General features: G+C 40.2%; 1 protein-coding gene across 1 annotated transcript in view; it reads left to right on the top strand.

Moving 5' to 3' along the window:
* The window catches only part of LOC101858763 (protein Hook homolog 3), a 103,631-nt gene that overhangs the window by 43,484 nt on the left and 33,928 nt on the right, over positions 1–26,219 (top strand). Inside the window, exons 13-16 of the mRNA XM_005091966.3 lie at positions 1,216–1,258; positions 1,791–1,876; positions 16,909–17,073; positions 17,879–18,024. Of these exons, the coding sequence (XP_005092023.1) occupies positions 1,216–1,258; positions 1,791–1,876; positions 16,909–17,073; positions 17,879–18,024 (440 nt within the window). The remainder of the gene's footprint in view (positions 1–1,215; positions 1,259–1,790; positions 1,877–16,908; positions 17,074–17,878; positions 18,025–26,219) is intronic.

The raw sequence follows: 26,219 nt of genomic DNA, 5'->3' as shown, positions 1-26,219 counted from the left end.
CCATTACGTTTTGTTGTAAATTGTGCATTGGCCCCTGGCGTTGTGGGCAAGAGGTCATAATCCAATCACCTGTCGTTGTTGTTAAGTAGCCCCTCCAACCGATCATGTTGCGAAGGCCTCTCCCACTGTTGACCAATAGGAAACAAATTTTCAGCAGCTGGTGAGGTAAGCATGTTATCCGTCATAACTCATAAGCCCGCCCAAAATTCATACACAAATCGTAAGTGACATGAGTGGTCACTGTTTACCCAGTCTGTAACAAAGTAACAAAGGACGTCAACATGAACTTGTGACAGAAGCGTGCTCGTTCTTCGAGTGGCGATCCATGTATTTGTTTTAACATGGCACTCGGTCTTCCTCGTCTGATACACTTCGTTTTATTGTCACCCTTTTGCAAAATCAGCAACAAGAACAAAATACAAATCACCACCACCACCAACAACAACAACAAAAATGCAGCTACTTTCGATTGGGACCTCAGATGGGAATGGTTTGTTTTCTTCATCTTGATCAGTCCTGCCTAAGACGGCCACCTGTGTTATACGGCCACTTTTCTCCTTGACAATGGGAGGCCGTCTTACACAGGTTTGACTGTATTTGCCTTTCTTCTTGCTTTGACACAAATAATGTTTGAAAAAGATAAAGTGATACTACTTCGTGACTACAAGAACTCTCTGCTTATAAGGTGTAAAAGTGCAGACAGCTGCATATGACAAAGTGACGAAGAATAATTTGCCTCTCACTTTAGCTGATTAAGTTTCATCCTGAGTATGGTACCTTTCACAAAATAGGCTGTGTGCAATTGACCTCTGCTTTGCTATGTCAAATTTGACTCAATAGCCCAAAGGGTATATCAAATTCCACGCTCAAATGATCAGACCCCTCAGTGTCATGTGACATGTACCAGCCTTGTGATTGTCTGTTTTCATCAATTAGGACCCAATTGTGACCCAGAAAATTACACATACTTGATTTTGGAGGATTTGATCAAATTGTAACTTCCATGAATGAAAATCTAGTCAGCTTCTTCCGTATCAAACCATATCAAATAGGGATTTGACAGATTTTTGTTGTGGGCATTGGGTGTAACATACACTTTATACTGGATGTGAAGTACTCACAGATCTGGTCTTCAACTGAGTACAGTAATCTGAAAAGATTTTTTATTACTTGTTTGTTTATTGTTATAATTGCATTTACATATGGTATTTTCAGGCAAAACTTGAGGCAACCATTGAATCCTACAAAAAGAAACTTGGTGAGTTTATCTTTGGGTTTTGGTTGTTTTCTTTTAGTTTGAGTAAAGAATAACATGTGGACATGATAATAGAAAAGTGGTTTTTTTAAAAGCAAGATAGACAAATGCCCTCAGATGGTGAAGAAAAAGTTTGTAACTGTTTGCCCCTTTCTTGGTTAGTTAGTGTTAATGTCTTTTGTTATTTGACTAAGAGGACTGGCTGTTATTTCGTAATGTTCACCTTTTTTTAAAGCACATCTTTACTTTAACTAACTTGTAATTTTCTTCATTAAAAAAAATATATTATTTGCTTTTCAGAATATGAATATATCTATCAACAATCTTAGTTTAACCCAAATGTTTATTTACACAGCTGAGGCAATTCATTTAACAGCATTTTGTTCTGCCTTTGATTTCTTATCAGAGCACTGGGTATTAGACTTATGTCATTTTTGCCTCTGGTGTCTAGAAGTTTGGTGAAGTAATTGGAAGATACAATAGCGATTTTGTCTTTGGAAACCTTGCTTTTGATATTTTTCTGTACACATTCCAGAGGACCTGAGCGATTTGCGTGGTCAGATGAAGCTGTTAGAAGAAAAGAATACAAAATATATGCAGCAACAAATTGAAATGGAAGAGGTAAGTCTTTCAATCAAATATATTTGCGGTTGAAGGAGGTGGGGCTCACCTGGTGTCGGAGGTAAAATTAGTGAGAAAACAGACGCCAAATCTTGTTGACTCCCAAAGCTGTAGTGTCCTTTGAAACTGTAAATTTACACTTTTTCTGCATTTGTGTAATATTTTTCAGTAACATCCAGGCAAGAATGTGTTTTTAAATGGACATTAACTCACTTGACTCTTTTCCCGCACCTGTTGCGGGAAGCCCAGGCAACCGCCTATGTCCAATCCTGCACCCCTTGCGAGATCGGTATTTAAAACATGACAGCGCTTCTAATTCACCGCCAAAGTTGCGGAAAACGCCACACCAAGTATCATTTACTTCCTGCTGATCAAAATTTCGTTTCAGATTTTGTTTCGAAGTAGTAGCTTTTATGTAGCAGATGATTTTGGGAGCTCACATCAACGGATCTGCAATATTTTCCTTCCATCACTGTGGTCATGGAGTCGGCACACATTATAGCAATGACCACGAAAATCCTTTTTTTGCCAGAATGTTTGCAAACAGGTGCATTTTGTAGCTTTATCTTCACAGAGCATGGAACTTTTTGAATTTTGAAATCCATCAATAAACAAAAAAGTTACGGATTTTTTAATCAATTAATTTCTGGTACACTTTTATATAATGAAAAAAAAACAAAATATGGGACGTTCTTTGGTGAGTTTTGAGACAATATTCGTCATAACTGGCTCATTTCTCGGAGTATTTAAAAGAAACTTGGCAACCCAGTACATTGTCTAGTGCAGAATCTAGTCCTGCTTTCAGATTTTTCATAGCTATCCTATTTTTTGAGTTATGAAGGCGTTTATAGGTAAAAATGTGACGGTTTTCGGTGCGTTTTCAGACAATATTTGTCATACCTCGCCTATTTCTTTGAATATGTAAATGAAACTTGGCAGTCTAGTACATTTTTTAATGCAGAATCTAGTCATGCAGTCAGATTTTTAATATATGTCATACTTTTTGAGTTGTAAAGACATTTACAAGTAAAAAAGTGGCATTCTTTACAGATTTACAAAGTTTATCAGTCATATGTTCTCCCAAAGTCATGATATTTGAATGAAACTTGGCAACATAAAAGGTTCCTCCTTGCCAAGCAATGCTCTGGATCAATTTGTCACAAAAATGTACGTAGAGAGCTACTAATAAATCCAGTTCTGTACTAGTAAAAGCATGCATACTTTGTTATAGAAAATAAGATCGTCTCTGTGTATATCCATTGTTGGACAGTGTCCTATTGTGTGGTAGATTAAGATGCGTTCAGATAATATAATTTACAAGTCATGGGAATATTTCGCATGTGTAGGCTACAACTCATACAATAAATGTAACATATTTACACCCCCCCCCCCCCCCCAACCCCTTCTCTCTCTCTCTCTCACGCGCGCACACACACACACATGCACGCGCGCGCACTCACCCACACACGCGTGAATGATAACAATGTATAGTATAAACGGGACTATCTTCCCAGACTGGACTAAATAAGTACCATACTCTTTAATAACAATCTTAATGCCTCACTTTTCCAAACAGAGCACACAGGACGAGTCCAAGTGTGTGCTTTCCCAAGTGGGGGGAATAGGCTTTCATAACGCAAACACAATGCCATACCACTTCTCAAGATGTTTGCTTTTCTGTTTCTATTCTTCTGTCATGCAATCAAGCAAATAAAAATGACTACATCTATTGTATTGTGACTAAAATGCAACAAAAACGTAAGTTATCAAGGCCCCCGTTTAGTTTTCAAGTATCCTTCCCCCCCTTTCCGGTTCACATAAGCGGGGCCTCGTTTGTAGCGCCCGAGGCGACCGATGGCTGATGACGTCACTCAGTGGAAATTTCCAAGCCGCAGGTCGTTCACCCAGCACCCGCAAATGGCAATGCCGCTTTTTCCCTTAGTTACTCCCACATTTTTAAAGATTACGCGAAAACCGCTAAACACAGAAGCTTGAAATTTTAAGAGAATAAAGAAAAATGGTGTACAACGTATCAGTCAGTTTGACAAATCACAGCTCCTAAAAATCTTCAAAGCGCACCACATCAACCACTTTCGCAAACGTTTTCGACTGCTTCTGGGATGGGTACAATGTTGTCAAACTGCATACTACGAGATTGACCTCTTTTCTGATTGGCTGCCAAGTTTCATTCATATCCATTCACGAGAAGCGGCGTGAGAGCGAGTTGAAGACAACAACCTTTGCGTTAGTGCGTCCCACGAAACACCCCCACTTCAGGGGCCAAAAATCGGCAGAACAAAACGCGCTCTGTGGGCATTGCTACACGTTACGATGTCAGAACAAACGCGCTCAATTTTGAGATTTTTTATGATAATAACGATGATTTTAGCAAGGGTATCGGAAGCTGCAACTCTGATTTAATTTTTGAGTTCATACTTAGTATTGAAAGAGCTCAGAATAAACTTTAAGAATGTGAAACACGGGACCAAGCACGAGTACTGACAATCGCGATAAGGGGAACTGCCCTGCAAACTTAGACCTAGGTCAAGTACTAGAGTTGGACCCACGATATGAACAGAAAAAAGAAAGATACCTTTAGATCCTGATCCTGTAGTACAAGAGCAGGAACTATGAGTAGATTTAGGTGACAAAATGTAACTAAATAAGGCATTAGATCTCATGCAAGTCAGCCTAGCAAGACAAAACGTGCAAAGGGAAAGGAGACATCAATCAAAGCTGTGCAGTCTGTGGCATTCCATTGCTCTTTTATTTTTTAGATTTCACTCTGAAATAACTGAAATAAACACTGTTTCTGCTGTAGAAAACTTGAAAGGTATGTACTAAGTTGATTTTGTTTTCAATTCCTCCCAAATCAAGCCCCTTTTCTGTACATTTACTCCTCCACAATTTGGAAAAGTACCTGTAAGAAAAATTCTGCGCTTGGTTAAATTGTGCCCATTTTTGAAAGATAACACAAAAGCCATAAAAAATTTCTTTGTCATTTATTTGCATGTTATTATACTATATCTGATGTTTCTGTGGTGTAAATTTGGTGCATGTAGTGTGAGAGGGTGAATTTTTGAAAACCTAAAAAAAGCCCAGACTCCAGCGCTTGTGTTTTCTAAAATACCCCAGACTCAGGTGAGTTAAAGGTGTTGAGTTTTGAGATAAAAGCAGAAACATGGGATTTTTTTTTATCCCAAGTCAAGTTAGGGTTTCCAACATCTTTTGTCTCTGTTCTGAAAGTCAATTTACTTAAATTTGCTCAATAAATGTTGTATTTTTATTTATTTCTGACATACCTTCTATTTTTTACTTTAAAAAGTTTTGACATCCCATGACTCATTGGTCCTGCTGTTAAACTTTACAAAGTGATTATTTTTTCTTTTGGTGAACATTTTTGTGGTGTAGTGTAAGTACAACTCTAAAATTCGGAATGGTAGAGGCCAAGGTACAAGTCAGTTATTATATTATAATCTTTTGTTGGGGAATATCTTTTGTACTGACATTTGTGAGGCAACCTGTAAGAATTGGGAATGTCAGTGCCTGGACATTTTGAATTTTTGCTAGCTGCTCATTTCAGGCATTCTCCTGAGAGAAATCTTGACTTCAAATTTTGAAGATATATGTTTTAGAACTCAGCATCAAAAGAAAACTAGAATATAAAAATTGGGAATTCAAAATACTGTTTTCGCCCACTTGCGGGCTTGAACTGATCTTTGTTTTCCACAGTATTATAACAACAACAACATAGTATTATATAGTCAAAATGCTACATGTGACTCAGTTTGTCTTATTGCAACACAAATTGCAAACAGATCTGTTAACTCCTTGACCATTAACCATATGAGCTTTTGCCAATAGGTGGGTACCTAAAATGTAGAACAGAGGGTTGATGATGAAGTTTATAATATTTAGTTTTTACTTGAATTTTTCTATTCATGTATGTCTCCTCCTACAAAAACATGTATTTACAGAACTACAGATGGCATGCTAAGCTGTGTAACTGACGTTACGCAACATCAAGTCAAATTCTTTCGGACATAACTATGATGGCACATTTTTTTTAGAATTTGTGCATACAAAATTATTTTACAGTTTTCTTATTGCTTTAATTTTCAAACATAAACATGAAGAGCATACAAAATGGTGAGGATCACAGAAACAAGAAATTCTGAATTCCGTTTTGTTTGCATTTGTGTCATCATAGTTATGTCCAAAAGAAATGAAAAACTTTCTGTTTATATATATATATATATATATATATATATATCTTAATCTCTTTCTTTGAAAATTTGGACAAACAAAGATTCAGAAGATTCAGTTTGACTCACAATGCATGTTAATGATGAGAGAATACCACTTTATTCACATTTTACTATGAATCTCTGCAAAATATCAAATATCTTTCGACATAACCATGATGACACAAAATGAAAAATACCTTGAAAAAGTAATTTACAGAATATAAAATTATTTTAATAGTTTTCTCATTGCTTTGATTTTCAAACATAAGCATGAAGAGCATATAAAATCACAGGAAAAAGAAATTCTGAATGTCTTTGTGTTCGCATTTGTGTCATCATAGTTATGTCAGAAAGAAATGAAAAACTTTCCATTTTCATATTTCATTCATTTTTTGGAAATTTTGGCCAACAAAGATTTAAGAGATTCAGTTTGACTCACAATGCATGCTAATGGTGAAAAAAATGCCACTTAATTCACATTTTACCATGACTATGCAAAATACCTAATATCTTTCTAACATAACCACGATGACACATGTCACATATAGTGAAAAAAAATTTGTAATCATTTTGGGACATATCATCAATTGACATCCAATTTTCCCCTCTCGTTGACTTCTAGACAAGCATAGGTGGTTACATCTAGATCTACCACTACTTGATCACTGGAACGCAGTGCGATGTTAATCATTAATTGGTTAAAAAATTTTAACATAACATGTTAAGATTTGATGACGACATAAGAAAACTTAAATGGATTTGTCTCATTCATCGTTATTCTTATCGCCATCTTACATCGCACAACAATACACTTTGAATGGATCGATAGGAACAATGCACGTTCCTCCACCCCTATTATTTCTTTTTTTTTTATTGGTTCTTTCAAACATAACAAATGATGACAGAGCAAGAAGTGTGGCGGGATTTCTGCTTTATGCAAATTTACATACGGTCACAGCCTCGGAATCAGTCAGGGCAGAGAGTACACATTGAACGATATTATGCTCGTTCCAGGGCCCCGAAATGGGCAATAGAAACGAAGTCACGGGGAATTGAAGTTGCCTTGCGAAATGACTACACGAGTTAGGCTCGAAAATGAAAATCTAGAAGGCTCACAAAGAAAAAACAGCTACAGATATCATTATTTCTGATATAGCACCACAAATAATGTAGTTATAGTAGCAAAAGTGGAGAAGGACGAGTTTCTCAGCAATTATTTCATTGTTGAACTTGACAACAGAAAAAGTACGAGCTTGAAGTGTCACGTTTTGCATTTTAAAATAAAAATACATCGATTTCAGAACTAAAAATAATTGTAAGATTTCTTCTGATGGCCCGACTTCTATTTCTCTGCTCCCATTGCTGAAACATCATATTATGCGCAACATATACAATTTTCAAAGCTGTAGCACCATTTTTATTGGAATTGGAAAGGATTTTGTAAGGTATATGAAGAAATCCCCTCCTATTGGCAAAGGCCCATATATGCACCCCAAATCGCTACCTTAGAATGACAAAGTTCTATGTGAGACCGTTTTACCGTTGACGCCAGGTGACCTTCACCTCCTTCAATCGTGAACATCTTGACTTCTCTCAAAAGCAAGACAAATGAACACACTTTTACTTTAAGATGACACCAATAACTTCATAAGGAAAGTGTTAGATTGAAACCCACAAGGTAAAAGGTCAAGGGGAAGACCATGTGGTACCTGGAGAAGAGTCACGGAAATGGATGTACAGAAAAGTTGGAAGATGTGGAGTGACATCAAGCGACTAGTCCAGGATAGGGAAAGGTGGAAAGTGTTTGTTCGTGGCCTATATCCTGATCCAGGGTGAGAAAGGCAATGATGATGATGAATAACTTCATATGTCCAAAAATTGACGAATGCCTGATTTCACCGTGTCGTGACACAAATGTACTATCTGCTGTATCAAAATCATAAGGTTGTTCAGAGTCATCTTCAAAATATTCAAAGAATGACGTTCGAAACAGCTTGACATGTTGTGAAACTAAGCACTGAGCAGATAGAACTTTGTAACTCTAGGATAAGGAAATGGTAAGGAAATTTTTACCATGCACATACATCTCAGGTCACAATCTTTAATTGATGGTTGCTTGCATGGTAGAAGAGACGGATCTAAAGAGAAATGAAGAGATGAATTCATCCATTGACAAGACTTGCATAGAACAAGCCATAACGTAAACAATTTGAAAGTACTGAGACTGAATAAGCGCTCCAGTTCTATATGTTTGCCCTGTCGCACACGATGTGTGTCAGAAGGACAACGCACCTCGCTTCGTTTTATTGGTAACAAAGCTTGGGCTACCCGTCAAACTATATGTCATTAGAAAAAGAAATGAAGAGATGGTTCTGTCCATAGAAAAGGCTCAGGTAGAACAAGCCATAACGATGTAAAAAAGGATAAAGTACTGAGACTGAAAAGGCATTCCGAGTCGACAAGTCGTCTCTGATTGTTTAACCTGATATGTGGAAGAAAAAACCTTGCTTTGTTTTCGGTTTACCCACACTTCCCGTCAAATAGTCTATATATAGATATGACTTCAATGCTAAAACGATGAGCTTTAAAAGGATACCACTCTTTTTTTCAAAAGTACCCCAGGCACTCGTCCTTGTTTTCATCAACGACCTGCCTGAGACACTGAAATCGGAAATGGCCCTATATGCAGATGACCTTGCCGTCTGGCATTCAAATAAACAAGCTGGCATCAGTGCACGACTTATTAATGAGGTCCTAGATAGATTTGACAACTACTGCAGCAAGTGGAAACTAAAAGCAAATTGTACCAAGACAATCTACACCGTCTTTTCGAAAAGTCTCAAGGTCGCAAAGCAAAATCTCACCGTCTCACTTGCAGGAACCAAATTTTAAAAAGTTGAAAACCCAACCTACCTCAGGTTCGAGCTGGACAGGCTGTTTTCATGCAAAAATCGTATCTGGAACCTGAAGACTAAGGCCAACAAGAGACTTAATCTTCTCAGACGGCTGGCTAGCACTTCATGGGAAATGGACAAGGATGCACTCAGACAGCTGTATGTTGGCTATGGAGTAGTATAACTTAACCCTACAGTCAATCTACAGCAAACCAACTCAGAGGTCTCTTTACAAAATTCAGCATCAAGTTGTACAATTTATCTCAAGAGCTTTGAGATCCACTTCAACTGCAGCTTGCAAAATCCATACAAACCTTTAACCAACCTTTGGACCTGTGGAGAGAGGAAGCAGTTGTGGAGATGAGTGAGCCCTACAAGAGACTAGACAAAAACCACCCGAACAGAAAGATCATCAAACAGAGACGACCAAAGAAACGAATCCATGGAAGATCAATACTCGACACAGCCACCGAATTAGTAGAAAAACACCACCTTCCGAGTAACAGAGAAACGCTGAAACCCTTAAGACCAGAACTCCCCCCCAAACACCAACATCAAGAACGCCAACATCGATACTTCCCTCATAAAGGAGACTGAAAAAGGAATGTGACCCAGTAGAACTGAGGACTACAGCTCTCAAAACAATTGACTACTATCCTTGTGATTCATTCCATATTTACACTGATGGGTCTGCCTTCGAGAAAACTATTAATGCGGGCTTTGGAGTAAAAATAAAACATCCTGACTAGACATGTGAAGAACTATTTGATGCCTGTGGTACTTCTTGTACAAATTATGAGGCTGAGGCCATCGCCATTGAAGCAGCAATCCTCCACTTGACCAGCAGTTTCATTATATATCCAGACAAAATCAAGGATACTGTATTCTTCGCAGACGGAAAATCAGTACTCCATGCTTTGGAAAACATGATTTTGAAAGCCCAGATTGTCTCTCTGTGGCTTTAATAATTATCACCTTCATGCACACCTATGCTGTCGACCTGACTTTACAGTCGATACCTGGCCACAGCAACATCCCAGGAAACAACAGAGCTGACACCCTTGCCAAGAAGGGAGCATCACAAACACAACCTCAAAACCTAGTTTCACAACAGACAGTCAAGAATATCAAATGCAACACCAGGAAACATTTGCTGAATGGATGGGCATTGGGCAAAACTGAAAAAGCTGTATTTGCACACTTGACTGCTCACAACTCAAAAGATACACTAAATTCCCTAGTAGAAGAGAACAAGCACATCCCTCTGAATTCCTGCCTAAATAGGATCCACAAGGATACCCCACTTGACTGCCCGTTGTGTGACTGCCAGGATGAAATAGTATCACACCATCTCTTTACCTGCCCTGCACTTGGCGACCTGCGTAGCACCTACCTACCTGCCTCCCTAGATATCGGAAATATTTTATACAGCGACAAAACACAGCCGATAGAAACCTGTAAATTCTTACATATTGACAGGCCGAAGGACTGGAAAAGTAAAGTATTCAAAAGCAGTAAAAGCTTAAATATCTACGAAACTAAACACAGGTATTAGTCACCATAAGGGATACATTTACAGCGCACTGGGCAGTAGAGCTATGACTTAACTATTCAGCATTCTTTATTTTTGCGCTATTCACAGCCATTTGAAGCATGGCAGGGCCATTCGAATGCTGTGTGATTTTTTTACAGTTAATGGATTTTCATCTCATTTTTCTCAAACCTTAGTAAAATTACAGCATATGTGTCATGACACAGTGGAATCGGGCGCTCGTCAATTTTTGGGCATGTGAAGTTGTTGGTATCATCTGAATGTTGCCTTGCTTCCAATGGAATAAATATCCTTTTATCTTGAATAGAGTTCAAGACATCTTTGGTTGAAGAAAGTAGGTTCGCCTGATTTCAGTGGTGAAATTATCGAGAAAATGGCCGCCAAAGTTTGGTAACTCCAATAGCTAAAGAGTCTTTGAAAAATGAAAAATGATATATTTTGTGCCTTTATTCAATGGAATTCACATGGAAATGTGTTTTTATATGGACATACAAGAGGTTAAGCCAAAAAATATACAAATTTTTTTTTAATTTCCACACTGGTGGAAAATGCCTGTTTCTCCGATTTCGTTATTTTGACAAGAGCCTGATTTCACCACGCTGTCTCACATATCGTTGCCGTCGTGCACCAACCCCCTAAGCACCACCGACAAAATTTTACAGGAGAAGCAAAAAACTAATTATTTCTTTTATTTCTCAGTATTTCAGAAAACTTTTCAACTTTTGCACGTAGGCTACAATATGATTCTTCACCTTCTCACATGTTGTTTAGAGTAGTAAAATGAATAATTGCAAAGAAAAAAGACTTACGAGATTTCTGCTTGAGTTTATCGTCGTGCACCGACCCGGTAAGCACCAAGCGTGTCGCATACCTGTTTCATGCACGGCGGGTCTGAATTGCTTGTCGTCAGATGATGTCGTTTCAGTGGATTTTGTTTTTGAGTATATTTTGATGACGGCATAATGTTTCATTGTTCTCCTTAAAGAAGAAATTAAAGACATTTAAACAAAAAAAGAACCACTAGCTTGTCATGGTTTGTTAATAGAATCTTTATTTGCCGTTTAAACAATACAAACAAACAAACAATAAAACAAAAACAAAACTTCCAGACATTCAGAAAATATGATAAAGCACAATGAGCAATGAAAAACATAATGTCATGGAAACCCCCCCCCCCCCCCCCCCCCTCTCTCTCTCTCTCTCTCTCTCTTTTTCTCTCTCGCTCGATCTCTCTTTATCTGCCAAACTCTCTCTCTCTCTCTATCTGCCAAACTCTCTCTCTCTCTCTATCTCTCTATATATCTCTCTCTCTCTCTTTCTCTCTCTCTCTCTCTCTCTCTCTCTGTCTCTCTCCCCCCCTCTCTCTCTCTGTATCATCTTTTATCATCTCATTCACTCTCTCTTTCTCTCTCTCACCCTCTGTTCCTCTCAGCTGCAGATGAAATGAATATTTAAAATTCACATATTATACATAATATATTTAGTGCTGAAGGTTATCGTAGAATGCACGGTGGTCTTTAGGGATAACGGCTTTTAGTTCCTGGAGGTGTTTCAATTTCACGTCTGTGATCTTCAAGGTCGCTGTGTAAAGAGGTCCTGGTTTTTCAGCGGCTACCTCTGCATGCCCTCTTCCCCGAGGAGTATCCTTCCAGTCCTCATCAAATGTCAACTTGAAGGATATGTTCCGATCAGGCGTATACCTAAGACAACGAATGTCCACCACATGTGGGTCACCTTTCCCACGACCTTGCCTCACACTTTTGTATGGTCCGAGTTTGGAATAATCCTTGAAAAATGTGTGATCAAGGTACTTGACCTCAAAGGGTCTGGGGTTGCACCCGGCTCTACCCATGATGCCGGAACACCTTTTGCTGCTCTCTCAATAAGACTATGGCAGGAATCCACTTCCATGTGCGTGTGTCCCTTGACAAGATATTTATGTTCCACTGTCTTACCAGTGCGTGCACAAAAGTCACTAATAGCTTTGGCAAGTACAACGTTTTTGTTTTGATATATGCATCCATCACTAAAAATGATTATCTAGTCCACTTCAGTTTTAGCGTTTAGGTAATCTACCTCACACGATGCAAATTCATTTGAAGTGAGCCCACCTTCTCCCTCATGCCACGTAACACTGCACGTCCTTGGAGACTAGATCGTAGACTGTGAAGTTGTGTACTGTGAGTTTTGTTTTGTAGTAGATGGCAAATGCTTGAAGAGAGGGAGCAAGAAGGACAGATTCCAAGTCCATACAAATGGTAGCAGTCCTGACTCCGTCAGCTGACCCTTCAAGAGACAGTTTCTTGTTCATCTCCTTCTCAGCAAAGGCTCTTTCCTTCAGTCTCATGTGCTGTTTCCATGTCTCTTCGTCCATGTTTCCAACGCTGTGGGACACACATAAGTCACATAGGTCCTTTCGGGGAAGATGTAGCGCCAAATTATTTTTGTGAAACTCCTCTTTGAACACCGTTAGTCCCAAGCCCTTGCGGCCCAGTTCTTCACACTTTTTCAAGTACTCTCTGTGTAAATCGGCCAGAGAACGAAAGTGAGGCTCCAGATAAAGCTTTGCAGAGGTTTTAGGACAATAGTGAGATGGGAGTTTAGGTAATAATCCAAAGAATTCATTCACCAGGAACACTTTTTCATCACTTTGAACAAAAGATTTAACACTGCGTTTGGCAGGGCTTTCTTAATCTGACTGCAAGGAATCAGTGGAATTTCGAATCATCCAGTCCCCTAAAGCTAGAGTACTGGTAAACATTTTCTTGCATACACGAACTCTTACTCCACCTTTCTTCAAGAAATATTGATATGAGCAGGATCTTTTTGATACTTCCGAAGTTGTCCGCTTCCTTTTCACATCAACCTTGTCAACTAGACCGTTGACGTACGCTTTTTTACTCTCCCATGATAGTGACCACACACAGTCAAAGATCTCTGCTCTGTCTTCGTCTGAAAGAGAATTGCACTCCATCCCTTTGCAGGTTTGGTTGCAAGGTTCCAGAAGTTGATGTGCTGGTCTTTGGGCGCCCTTGGCAGAGACAGCTTTGCCCCGACTCCCTGAGAAATTTCCGTTTGTTTCTCTGCCAATTTTCAACACCTTTTTTCCCTGGTTTTAGAGTCAAGGTAGAGAATTCTTCATCTGCGGGGACAGCTTCTGCAGGTGGCTCGGGTAGGCAGGAGATTGGTGGTAGCACCCCGCTGCCCGTGCTAGCAACTGATACCGGGAGGTCGTTGACTGAGTCCACAGGGCCAGCATCTGATGCTAGAAGAGCGTCGACTGTGTCAATAGATGTTGCTGAGGGAACGTCGACTGTGTCGATAGATGTTGCTGAGGGAACGTCGACTGTGTCGATAGATGTTGCTGAGGGAACGTCGACTGTGTCGGTAGATGATGCTGAGGGGATGTCAACTGTGTCGGTAGATGATGCTGAGGGAACGTCGACTGCGTCGGTAGATGATGCTGAGGGGATGTCGGTTGTGTTGATAATGGCAACAACTGGAGCTGGAGTAACATCAGCTGTGACAGCAATATGATCAACTGAAACTACAGTGACGTCAGACTACAACATAACATCCAGAGAACTCGTTATGACTGAAAGGGCAGGACAAGAAGCCCGCCCCTGAAGCTCTCCAAAAGTGGTTAAAGTTGGTTCAGGTTGATCAAATGTGGTCACCGACGAATTTCTGCGTGGTGTTGAAAAATCCGACGTGTCAAAGCAGGACACAGAAATATCTCATTCTGAGGTATATTAAGTGGCAACATTTTGGGGGAAGAATTCTTGTCTTGACGATGAGCACATTTTTCAGATCTCGAAAGTGACAACTGGACCAAACGTTGGCCCCTGATGAAGGGAAACATGTTTAGTGAAGAATGACCGCATGAGTTTTTCAGTATACAGTAATACACAATTTTCAAGACACAAAAAAGAATTTGGTCTCCCAACACTATTAATGGTCATACAAACCAGTCTTATATAACACCACATTGAAAGCCGCCAGGCGTTGGCAAAGTGCGTTGGCAAAGTGTGTTGATTTATTGGTAACGAGGGAGAACAAATTCGGAATTTTAACACGTTTAGGTGTTAACCTGTGATTAGTGTACGCGGGCATTAAGGCTGTTTTCCATGTCCAAATATGAATATAGATTTAATGCGGTATGGCATGTTTGATTTGCTGCTCTTTGCATTTTATCAATATTTACTTTGTTGTAGTTAAGGAAAGAGGCTGCCGTTCAGTTGGAAGTGTGAAAAACATTATTGGTACTTAGGAAGACGTGAAGGAAGGCTTTTTCCATACATGGGCATAGACCTTCCGATGTTTAATGTGGCATGGCATTTTAATTTGACTGTTTGTTGATCTTCTGCTTGAAGTGTGAAAAACCTTATTGATACTTAATCCGTTCCTTCGTCTTGGGCAATGTTCTGGGCTTTCCAGCGAAAAGTACCTTCTTTGTTCTCGACCCACTATGCAAAAAAAAGGACCCAACGCAAGCAGCACGGTTGCGAAACTGTTGCGTAAGATGGGCTGTCGGGCATGACACTATTGTTAGGCTCACTAATATTACCGAACAAGTGACACGGCGCGACGCCTGATCATGCTGGGCCGCCGGGCACAAAGCAATTATGTGCCTCGCTGGTGTTTACAGGTTTTTTGCCCGACGGCTTTCACGCAGTTGGAGATAGGAGTTTTTTTCATTTGTATTTTAATGTACTTATTTTTCACCTGTGTCAAATATTGTTTGACTGGGACATACTGTATGTTATACAGAATCATATAAGCAAAAAAAGTGGATTTTGAAAACTTTGTTGCTTACAGGGTTGGTGCACGACGGCAACGATATCTATTATCTATTTGCGGTGGCCAAATTTTGCTATTCAAAAGGCTTTTTAATGGCTGCATCGATCGACGTGCGGTTTTCGCCAAAAGATTCTTTAAGATATTCTCCAGATCATGACACCCTTCATTTTTTTCAGTTTTGAGACAGTTTTCCTGCAAAAAGCTAAATTTCTTTATTTCGCCGATCGCTTTTGTAGGCAGACGCTTCTGTCTGTAATTTTTGAAAATCCGCCAGGTTTGTTTATTTCAAGTCGTACTTCCGTTCGATACTATCGCGCAATACTGAGCTCTATTTTAAGTGTGCGACCCGTATAGATCTTGCCTCATGTTGTTGTTTTTTTTACTTAGTGCTAAATTCGACTGTGATGAAACTTTGTAGGCGTCCACAACATCCATGTGGCTAGAACCTAACTTTCAAAAATCCACGCCGTTTTCCCCGATTTTCCAAAATTCTTTGTTTCGTCCACACAATCTTGGGAAAGTCCGTCTTCTAAGACGCCATTGTAAACAAGTGAGGTTTCCATTCACTAGCCGTGCGCATTGGTCCCACACCTTTGAAATTATGGAGTGTACAACTACGAAAGCGGAATAGAGAATCAATCTAGATCTATACATCTATTATATATTTGTCAACTTGGAAACAGATGTGTTGCTTTCCTCTCAAGATTTATTGCTTCATTCCAGTAGAGTGTAAATATAGTAGGCCAATGACTTTCAGTTGATGTTAATTCACCGATCATTCCTTTCATCGAAAGGGAGCCCAGCTAGTTATATCTAAAATCATTGAGATGAAAACAGAAATACTCTTTACTTGGTGATTACGAGACAGAGTGATAAGAGCCCGCAAGAATTATAATACATGCCTCTAAAGAGTATCCATTACTCTTCAATTTTCACTCGTCACACCATGAATATCTCAAGCAAGGGCACCCCTTGACTTTCGAAGTGCAGCGAATGTTTTTCCATGAAATTTGCTGCCACAATGAGCTGCCCCTTCCGTTGTTCAAAATTCAAAGCATTATGAATGGTGACATGATGTCATTGTCTGCAAGAAAACATAGGCACGCTCAGTGACTGGCATTGTGAATAGTTAACGACAGTTCAAAAGCGGAAGTTAGGGATGGACTTATGATATAAAAGAAAAAACATTTGACGGTGGTATTCGAATGGCAAGAATAGGTGAGCTCATGCTTCGAAGCGTCGGTGACGTTTTATTTCCTCAAAATTGCACAGCACTACTGGGCGGTGGATTATCAAGAAATATGACATGCATTTACAGTGCAATCGAGGGGTTAATTAGTCTACTTGAGATATATTCCTCTTTTTAATCTTGTAAGAAATACTAGCAAAAACCTGCATTATTTCTTTTATATGAACTCTTTCATTTTTTAAAGTAGATTTGTGAATTTTTTAATAATTCAGTAATTACAGTTCAGTTGTGTGTATTGGTTTCAATTTAATGGAGGATTTTGTTAGAAGTCAAGTCTTTTCTGTTAAAAGGAACTGAAGCGTGTGACATCCCTCAAGCAACAATTAGAGTCTTACAAGAGGCAGACATTAGAACTACAAAACAAAATGGCTGAGGAGACGAAAAGGGCAGACAAAGCTGAATTTGAGCACAAGCGGATGCAAGAAAAATTATCCACACTCCAAAGGGAAAAGGAGGTATGTAATGCTTTTTTAAAATCTTGTTAATGAACAGTGTATCACAAGTATGATACCCTTTCCTATTTTATCTGTGGAGGTAATGGATGCTGCTATCCATATTAATGAACGATTTTATTTATCACCTTCAGGGTGAGTGTTTATACTATTGAGATTTAGCATAAAGCTGAATAGAAAACTGCCTCAAAAGCACTGGTTTGTTTGAATATAATATATCTATTGTGCAACTTTGCAGCTGCTGAAGGTAACATCTTTCTCAGAAATGAGAAATTTGTAAGCCTCTTTATTTTCTATTTTTAAACAATTTTTTCTATTAAGACTTATTTTAACATGAAATCGAAGGAACCGGGTAATCTGACTGGTTTGGATGTGGCATTTTTTTTAGTACAGTATTTTCAGTCCCAGGAAAGCCTTGCAGCAGTCTGTTCATGATCGGAAAGTAATCTCAATCAATCTTTTGTTAACATTGTTATAATGCTTTCCCCACTAGTTTTCAGGGATGCTGGACTTTAGATATAACGAGAAGGGTAAACACCTTACTTCAGGGTTATGCCAACTGCAACAACAACCAAGGGCAATAATTCTCCAATGTGACCTTTGTTTTTAAACTTTTTGTTCCAGTACGTCAACATGTCACACCACAGTGAGCAATTTTGGATTGATCCTAGTTGACAGAGGCTTACATTGGGAACATTGCTTTACCATGAGAATAAAGATATTTTTAAAAAATGTTTTTTGTCATGTTTGATGTACGTTGCTAGTGGTATGGCACTCAGTCCTATCCATGGTCTCTCCTCCACCCCAGCGTGTGCTGACTGAGCGGGACTCACTGCGTGAGATGAATGAAGAGTTAAAGTGTTCACAAATGCAAAGTTCAGGGCTCCCTGTTGCTGGTGAATTGGACAGCTCCAGCAGTAACATGGAGATGCTCTCTGTGCCTCCGGAAATCAAGTAAGGAATAAGAAATAAGAGAATTTGTAATTGTCCTATTTGTTTTGAACATTGTTGAACATTTCTTAGATGACCACCCATCATTGAGGAAAAATGGGGTCATCTTTAATAGATAGTCCTCTTTTTGTCATCAGAGTATAGAAAAAAAGCAAGGGGGAATGTAGTAGGTACCAGAAAATAAATTTTCAAAGTAGCTGTATGCCAAATTTATCTGTTCCATATGAAAGGCCTATATCTCCTGAGAATTTCGGTACCATTCTTTAACCTCTCAGTCAATTTTTAAGAAAATGGTAGCTGTTTTAAAATTTGATCAAATTTGTTTAAAATCGCTCACTGGCTGCACTCCCATATTTGACAGATAATAAAAGAGTCCCAAGTGCACCAAACATCTCCACATTAACAGAGTACAATCACTGTAATATAGAACCCGCAAGTTGGGTGTGCAACTTTTGCCCTCAGCGCAACTTTTGCCATTTTCGTGAATTCATGAATTTTAGCTTTCTTCCACGACTAAAAATAACAAGGCCAAGGGGGACAATTCTCGCTCCTTTGTCCTACGGGGTGCTCGCCCAGTGCCCAGTGCTCACTCATTGCGGATGGGATCGGGACGGATCAGGTCGGGTCGGGATGATCGCCCGACTCGTCACCTGAAAACAGTGTGTTTGTTTTTTTAGGCAACGAGTCGGGCGCGATCAACTTGTGCCACGGTAGCCGCTTTGCACCATTAATCTGGCAAGCTAACCGACCCGACCCCCCAATAGTCATGTTTGGACTGAATCATGTTGAAGTTCTAGATTGATCTAGATCTGAATCTGAGTAGCCTAAATTAATCGTAAACACGATCGTCAGATTACTTACCTTGCTTGGTTCCGTAGCACCAGGTACATAGATCTAGTATAAAAATTTGTGAAAGACTTTAAATCTTAGGCTAGGAGGGTAGATCTAGATCTAGACATGGATCGATTCATCCAGAAAACTCCTAAACTAAAGGGGATGTTCAAATATAATCTTGCGCCTTGAAAAGGAGGGGGGGGGGCGGAGTAAGAGGGGGGGGGGGTCTTGAACCAATGCAAGATTTCACTTTTGTAAGGTGAAAAAATAACAAGGAAAATAATTTATGACAACATCATCTTTTTTTAAATAACAAGAGTAACTTAGAGCGGTAAACACGCTATTGTGGCGATACAGTAGGTCCTCGAGCGGCAAGCACAATATGCCATCTCACACTTTATACACTGGTAGATATCAAACAGCAGCATGGGGGATTGGTTCAGGACAACGGTCGGGGTGAGGCAAGGCTGTTTGCTCTCTCCCACTCTCTTCAACATCTTCCAAGAACGAATCATGAATGACACTCTGGAAAACCACAATGGAACAATCAGTATTGGAGGCAGGACAATCACTAACTTGCGTTTTGCCGATGACGTTGATGGATTAGCAGGAGAAGAACAGGAGCTCGCCACACTAGTAGAGCGGCTGGACACAACCTCAGCAGCCTACGGCATGGAGATCAGTGCCGAGAAAACCAAGCTAATGACCAATGGCATCAACGCGGACATCAAAGTCAGGGGCGAGAAACTTGAGACCGTCAACAGCTTCAAATACCTTGGATCAATCGTCTCAGATGAAGGCTCAAGGCCAAAAATTCTCTCAGAATCGCGCAAACAACAGCTGCGCTGTCAAAACTGAAGCCTATTTGGAGGGACAGAAACATCACGCACAACTAAAAAATCAGACTAATGCGCTCACTTGTCATCTCAATATTTTTATACGCCTGTGAGTCGTGGACACTGACAGCAGAATTGGAGAAAAAGATTCAGACCACAGAGATGAGATGTTACCGCAGACTCCTTGACATCTCGTACAAAGACCACGTTTCAAATGCTGAGGTACGAAAGAATCTCCAATGCAGTGGGACAGCATGAAGATCTACTGACCACAGTGAAGAGACGAAAATTAAAATGGTATGGGCATGTCACAAGATCCACAGGACTTGCCAAAACAATCCTGCAAAGAACCGTACAAGGAAAGAGAAAGAGAGGAAGGCAGAGAAGGAGATGGGAGGACAACATTCCAGAGTGGACAGGAAAGACGATGGGTGACAATCTGAGGAAAACAGAGGACAAAAATAGATGGCGAGAGCTGGTTTTCAGATGCAGTGGTGCCCCCATGGTTGCCCCAACCACGGGATAGAAGAAGAAGAAGATATCTAGGCTACATGACATGTAGATATATATCTTAGTCTAATTTTGATTACACAAGTGCGATTAAAGTGGTAAAATGACACCGTAAATTTTTCCGAAAATGTTCCATGTGTACCGTAGGCCTGTTTAATTATTGGCTCCGTTAATTATTATGTCACATGTGTGTATGCATGTTTTTCATGAATACTATTATATAAAAGTAAAGCCCATAGAAGAGTGATTGTAACACGGATTTGCGCAATATAAATGTCATATTATTTTAAGTGAGTAATGTAATATTACGGGATTTTTTTGGGGGGGTGTAAGAAAAGTGTAGGGGGGAGGGCAAAAAGTCCCAGAGAAGGTGTAAGATTATATATTTGAACAGCCCCAAACCACGCTGATCACACCTGCTCAACGTCAGAGAGAATTTAAGGACCTGGGGCATGTGTCAGGGGACAAACTGTTTTTGTACACTATGCAACCTACATGTTTGGGTGTTTGGTTTAACTCGTTTAGCTTTTTATAGCCCATTTCTCTTGGGCATACTTGTTGCCTGGTATCAAACTTGCCACATGTGGTTAAGGCGCATAGCTCTTTGTCTTTGTCGCGAAATGTTTTTCCTCTTTGTGGTTGTCTATTGCTGCCCCTCCAGTTGCAGTGTTCTCTTGAAAGTTGTTTTCTGACTTCTTCATTTTTCCTCTAGCTTCCAACCCATCACTGCCTTTGATAAGTCAAAAGCTGTAAACGCTTTTATTTTATGAAATCTGATATTTCAGATAGCAGACTGTCCCTTTATCTGGCTTCTTTTGCTTTCCTTGTTGATTTAGTACTCAGTTGATTTTTATCTATAATTGTATATTCTCATACTCACGTAAAAATTGTACTCTGCTAAAATTTAACTTGGCCCAGGAAAACGTGAGCTGACTGAGATTATATTTTTTTAATAATGTTGCAGAATAGAAGGAAGGAGAATGATTCAATCTTTACGCCCAGAAACGGGATTGGTTTCATTGTTATACAATTGAACCTGTGTAAGACAAGGGAGTCACACAAAAGTTCCATCTTGGACATTCTCCGTCTCAGACCAGGGAATGGGTTTCAGAGGCCCAGCCGGTGGGATCAAGGGTCGCTTGTCGGGTCGGCAAGCAGTGGTCAAAACTTCTCACCAATGGGTGGTTGGCGGGTGCTCTGGTGTGGTTTGCTCCTTCTTTCATATCAAACATCTGTCGCCCTTATCTCCTCTCCTTCTTTTGGGGTATGTTACTCTCTTGTAACACGTAATCTAATCTTCATCACTTATATGACCTTATTGTGTTGCAAGTGCCGTAAAACTCTTACTTAAAAAACAAAAATACTTCACACCTCTCAAGTGAATCCTCTCTGATAATATGTCAGTCCTACTTATCTATTGCCATCAGTTCTTGCGTTTCATAGGAGCACTGTGTGACCTATTAAAAACAGAAGCATTTGAATATCACCTTTGCTTGGACCCTTGGACCCATCAATCGGTGTAATAAACTCAGTGAACCGATGCCACTCCTCCCGTGCATGTAATATAAATTATAGAGAAATTTATCAAAGGGGGAGGGGATGGGGAGATTCAGTTATGGCAGGTTTCTGTCAAGGCAGGTTCATCTGTAGTTTGTTCTGTAAGAGTTTTACAGCACTCACAACATTGTTATGGTTCAGAATGACAAGGCACACTCTTCAAAATCATAGTGTTTAAGGGAAGCAGTCCTTTGACTTGGGACCTTAATTGTGAACTTTGAAGCTAAGTGCAGTGACAAACTGTCAACATTTTGCTGTATAAGCCTCTTTCTTAAGTGCATGATGACCTTTTGCATCTTGACAATCTTAAAGTACGGGATTGTTTTGTAAATATCTTCCTCCATATTGAAGTTTTACTTTTCAAATTACAATATTTGAAAGCCAAAAGGAATTTGCCGGATATTCATTTTAGATAAGTCCACTGACAGGTTTTGCTCTATATGGCGCATTAAAAAAAAAAACTTTTTCAACCTTGTCCCCATTTTGGTAGCTTGGTGCACCAGTTTGCCTTAGGCCTACCACTAAAAGTTGCAATGAACACGCCACATTGCATGCTAATGCAGTCTAACAAGTCAACAGAATTTTGCAGATATTGTTTTTCCAAAATTATTTGCCTTCTGAGATCATAGTTCAGTTTAATAAAGAGCAGAGAGCTCTTTGTATTTTACCTTACCTCTCCACAAACTCACCATCGCTGACATTTTGTAAGTTTCACACACAGCATGTAAAGAATGCTAAAGTGCCCTCAAGACCTTTGATGTCATGAGTAGAAAAGTTCCGTCAGTTTGGATCTATAGCAAATCAGAACTAAAATTTCCCTAACAAAATGACCACTTCAGGTGGAACATGCATTATTCGCAGCCCTCCAAATGTCACCAGGGTGAAGATTTCAGTATAGGCCAGTAAAAATTGACATGAAAATGGTATGAACCCGGACATGAGAGATAACAACCAAATTTTGGTGTAAAGTTGTTCTTTAGGGTATTAAGTATACCCACAAAAAATTCAACCAAAATCAACCATGGGGAACATGTTTCAATTGAACAAAAAGCTCAAGAAATGGGCAATTGCAAAAATAAAATGGTGAAAAACGCTTATGGCAACACCGGTACACAAAATGTACACAGAATGTCAGCTACAAGCTGGTCACAGCGGTTCAATCAATCGCGACCTCAGTGCTTTCTTGTCGTATCTCCTTTAAAAAAACAGTGAAAACAGTTCATAACAAATAGTAAGGTTAAGAAGAAGTCCCATTTTCACTGTTTAAAAATGGAAATACGGCAAGAAAGCACTGAGGTCGCGCAATGTGCAAAACAGTCCCCTCGTCTTGTTATGAATCCCTTTTGCTGTGTCTTTTGATGAAATGACGTTTAGCAGTATTAATTTTGTTTCTTTTGAATGTCATTAAACGCTCTTAAAGGATCTAGATCTAAACAAGTCACGTGAAGTATTTTTAGAGCAACATTGTTATATTTATGGTGTCAACTATTCTATATGCCTTTACTGTAAAGATTTCTTTTTACTTGGTAGCGGCTTTAAGATACATGTACATGTACAATGATTCGGACTCTCCTTATTGTTGGTTAATTTATAGCCTATTCGTTACTTTCATTTACCAATTTAGCTGTTGATTGAGTTTTCCTCTGGATCGTTTAGATTGCAAAGGCGTTTAGGGTTGAACAACTGAAACGAAAAAGTTGTCTTTTCTTTGGTATTTTATTTTTTATAATGTGGAGATAGATTAGAAGAAAAAAAAAAACAGATTCTAGGGGTATATCTAGCTTTATTTAGATCTAATCTATGTCGATCTAGATCTATCCTTAGATTTCTAGATCTGTTGGTTATGGAACGTGGACAGACATGACAATTGAATAATGTCATATGCGAGCTGAAAAAACACAAGGTGACCTTATCTGCCTAACACACAAAGAATTGGCTAAAATGAAATGGCTTATGGGTCCCCACATCATTGCTCAGTATACGAATGCATTGAGAACTTTAACCGGAATTACTAGGCTACTGGCCTTTTTCGCAGCGGAACCGTTACCACTGACAGGAGGGCAAAGGCGAGTCGCTGGCGCCTCAAATCCAGCTGCTTCAAATAGACGGAGGTAGACAGCCTGGGATGGCAGTTTGTCTAGGGGAAGGAAAACCCTGATTTAAAACCTCCGCAGCCTTGCGGCCATATCCATTAAGGACAAGGCTATGGAAGTAAATCCAGAAAGAAAATCCGGAGTGGAGTCCCTAAGGCGGTTGGGAGCTCAGTCGTGACTTCCTTCTGGCAACTCCTGCAGCCTTATAGGCTCCGCAAAGCATTCCACTGGACCTCGCCGGTAATGCTGACAGGGGGGCCCTGTCGTCTGGGCAGCACTGGACCTCTACATACCTCCGCCCAGACCTGCGCCCTGGAGAGGTCACTCCAGTCTCATCTAAGATGAGAGCACAACACGGATGACAGCACTGTTCTGGAAAGGAGTGACGAACAGACGCAGCCATTGTCTCCCGAGACAGAAGGAGCCGACGGACGGACGACGACTGTAGTTTCAAAGAGCAACACAGAGAAATGCGCCTGGCTTCTCGGAGACGCGACACTGATGATCTGAAGAAGTTTGTGTCCTTTCTGGAGGCGCACAGTATGTTCAAGTTCAAACATTCAGGGAAAGGTACTTTCATTAATATCTCTAAAGCTGGTGTGGTCGCTGATAGCTGGGTCATCGTTGATGATGCACTTACAATTGGCTGGAAAGTACATGCTGAAACGACTGGTATGTGCTATGGCAAGGTTTCGTCAAGTGTTTGCTCCACAACAGGACAGCAGAAATTGAACTGTTTTTTGTTTTGTTTTTGTAAAGTGTTTTACGGCGCTCGCAACTGCATAGGTCATATGAGCGTGCAGGACACACCTAATATTTTCAGTTGGTAGGAAATTTTGAATTTTGTCCGGGTGGCGGCCGAAGCCTACTCTTATCGATTTTAGACCACCAAGGGATCTTTAACGTGCGCAACTTGCACACGGGCCCTCCGAGATTTTTCGCCCTTGTCCGAGAAGGCTAGGTGTAGATCTTTCCTACCAGAAGATCAGGGGTGTGGCAGAAAGACAGCAGTAAAGAGGAGCCAAGGAGTAGCAGTAGAAAGGCTGCAGAAAGAGTCAGGAGCCCAGAGGAGGGGGCAAAGGAGGTGAGGGGGTGGGAGCAGGAAGTGGAAATGAAAGCAGACAACAGAACATTGCTAGAGAGCAGGAAAGCAGATGAAAGGAGACAATTTTAGAGAACCGGATTCGAACCCGGGACCTTTGAATGAGAGGCCAACACCTTAACCTCTAGGCCACGAGAGCCCCCCCTAAATTGAACTGTGTGTCGTCTTTGACAGTTGTGAAACGATAACTACCAAAGCACCTGAGCAAAAGAGAAGGAAGACTGCGTACACACCACATTCAGTAGTTGATCTTCATCACAGCACAAATCTGTAGACTGACAAAAATTCGTTCCGTACCAATCTTCAGAATAAGCAAGCACTGGTGCAACTCTTACTCTTAGGTCGTTATTAGAAGAAGAGGACATTTGTGTTGCTCATGCCAGAGGAAAAGGGGATGCGGACACACCCATTGAGAGAAAAGTGTTACAGTTTGTAGCTGAAGGTTTACCCGTGGTTGTTTTGGCTAACGATACAGATATACTGGTAATGCTTCTGTATCATGTGAACAAGGACATGAAAGTCTACCTATCTGAAGCGAAGTAACGTCCAAATAATTTCTATTCAAGCTGCTAAAATGACCATAGGTGAGAACATGTGCTGCTGTATCCTGGTTGCACATGCCGTGTCAGGATGTGACACAAAGTCTACTGTCTTCGGCATGGGTAAGCTTAAGGCTTTCAAGTGTTGCAAAAGTCAGGGCATTGGCAACAGAAGACCACTATTTTTGGACAAACAGATGCCAGTGTAAAGGACATCACAGACATAGGAGTCAAGTTCTTGTCATTCCTTTACTGCAGTGGACCGCAAAACCTGAGCCTTACTGATATTCGATATCAACAGTTCATCTCCCCAAAGTATGTGCCACTTGAACGGATGGCTCCAGCAGAGAGCCGCAGAATTTCATGCCCTTAGAGTGCATCACCAGGTTGCTACATGGCTTAATCTGCGCACTGTCTTTGACTTTGTTTATGACGACTTTACTGTGAGTGACAACAATGTGAGTCCAGTGATAACTGACAATGATCCGGCCCCAGATGAACTATTACGTGAAACCCGCTGTTCGTGTAAGAGCAGCACTCCACTGTGCAAATCCTGTACTTGCCTGGAGTACAACATCCCTTGCAGTATACATCGTCATTGCTGAGGACAGTATGAAAATGCTTCAGAAATGGACACAATTTAAATTGAGCCTAGGGAAGGGACCGCCGAGCTTAGTATCTTCTAGTTTACACATTTAGTGTTCCTGGCCCACGACACGGATGGAGT

The sequence above is a fragment of the Aplysia californica genome, unplaced genomic scaffold (genome assembly GCF_000002075.1).
Source record: "Aplysia californica isolate F4 #8 unplaced genomic scaffold, AplCal3.0 scaffold00038, whole genome shotgun sequence".
Taxonomy (NCBI): Eukaryota; Metazoa; Mollusca; class Gastropoda; order Aplysiida; family Aplysiidae; genus Aplysia; species Aplysia californica.
The sequence above is the reverse complement of the archived record's forward strand: the minus strand, read 5'-3'. Positions and strand labels throughout refer to the sequence as shown.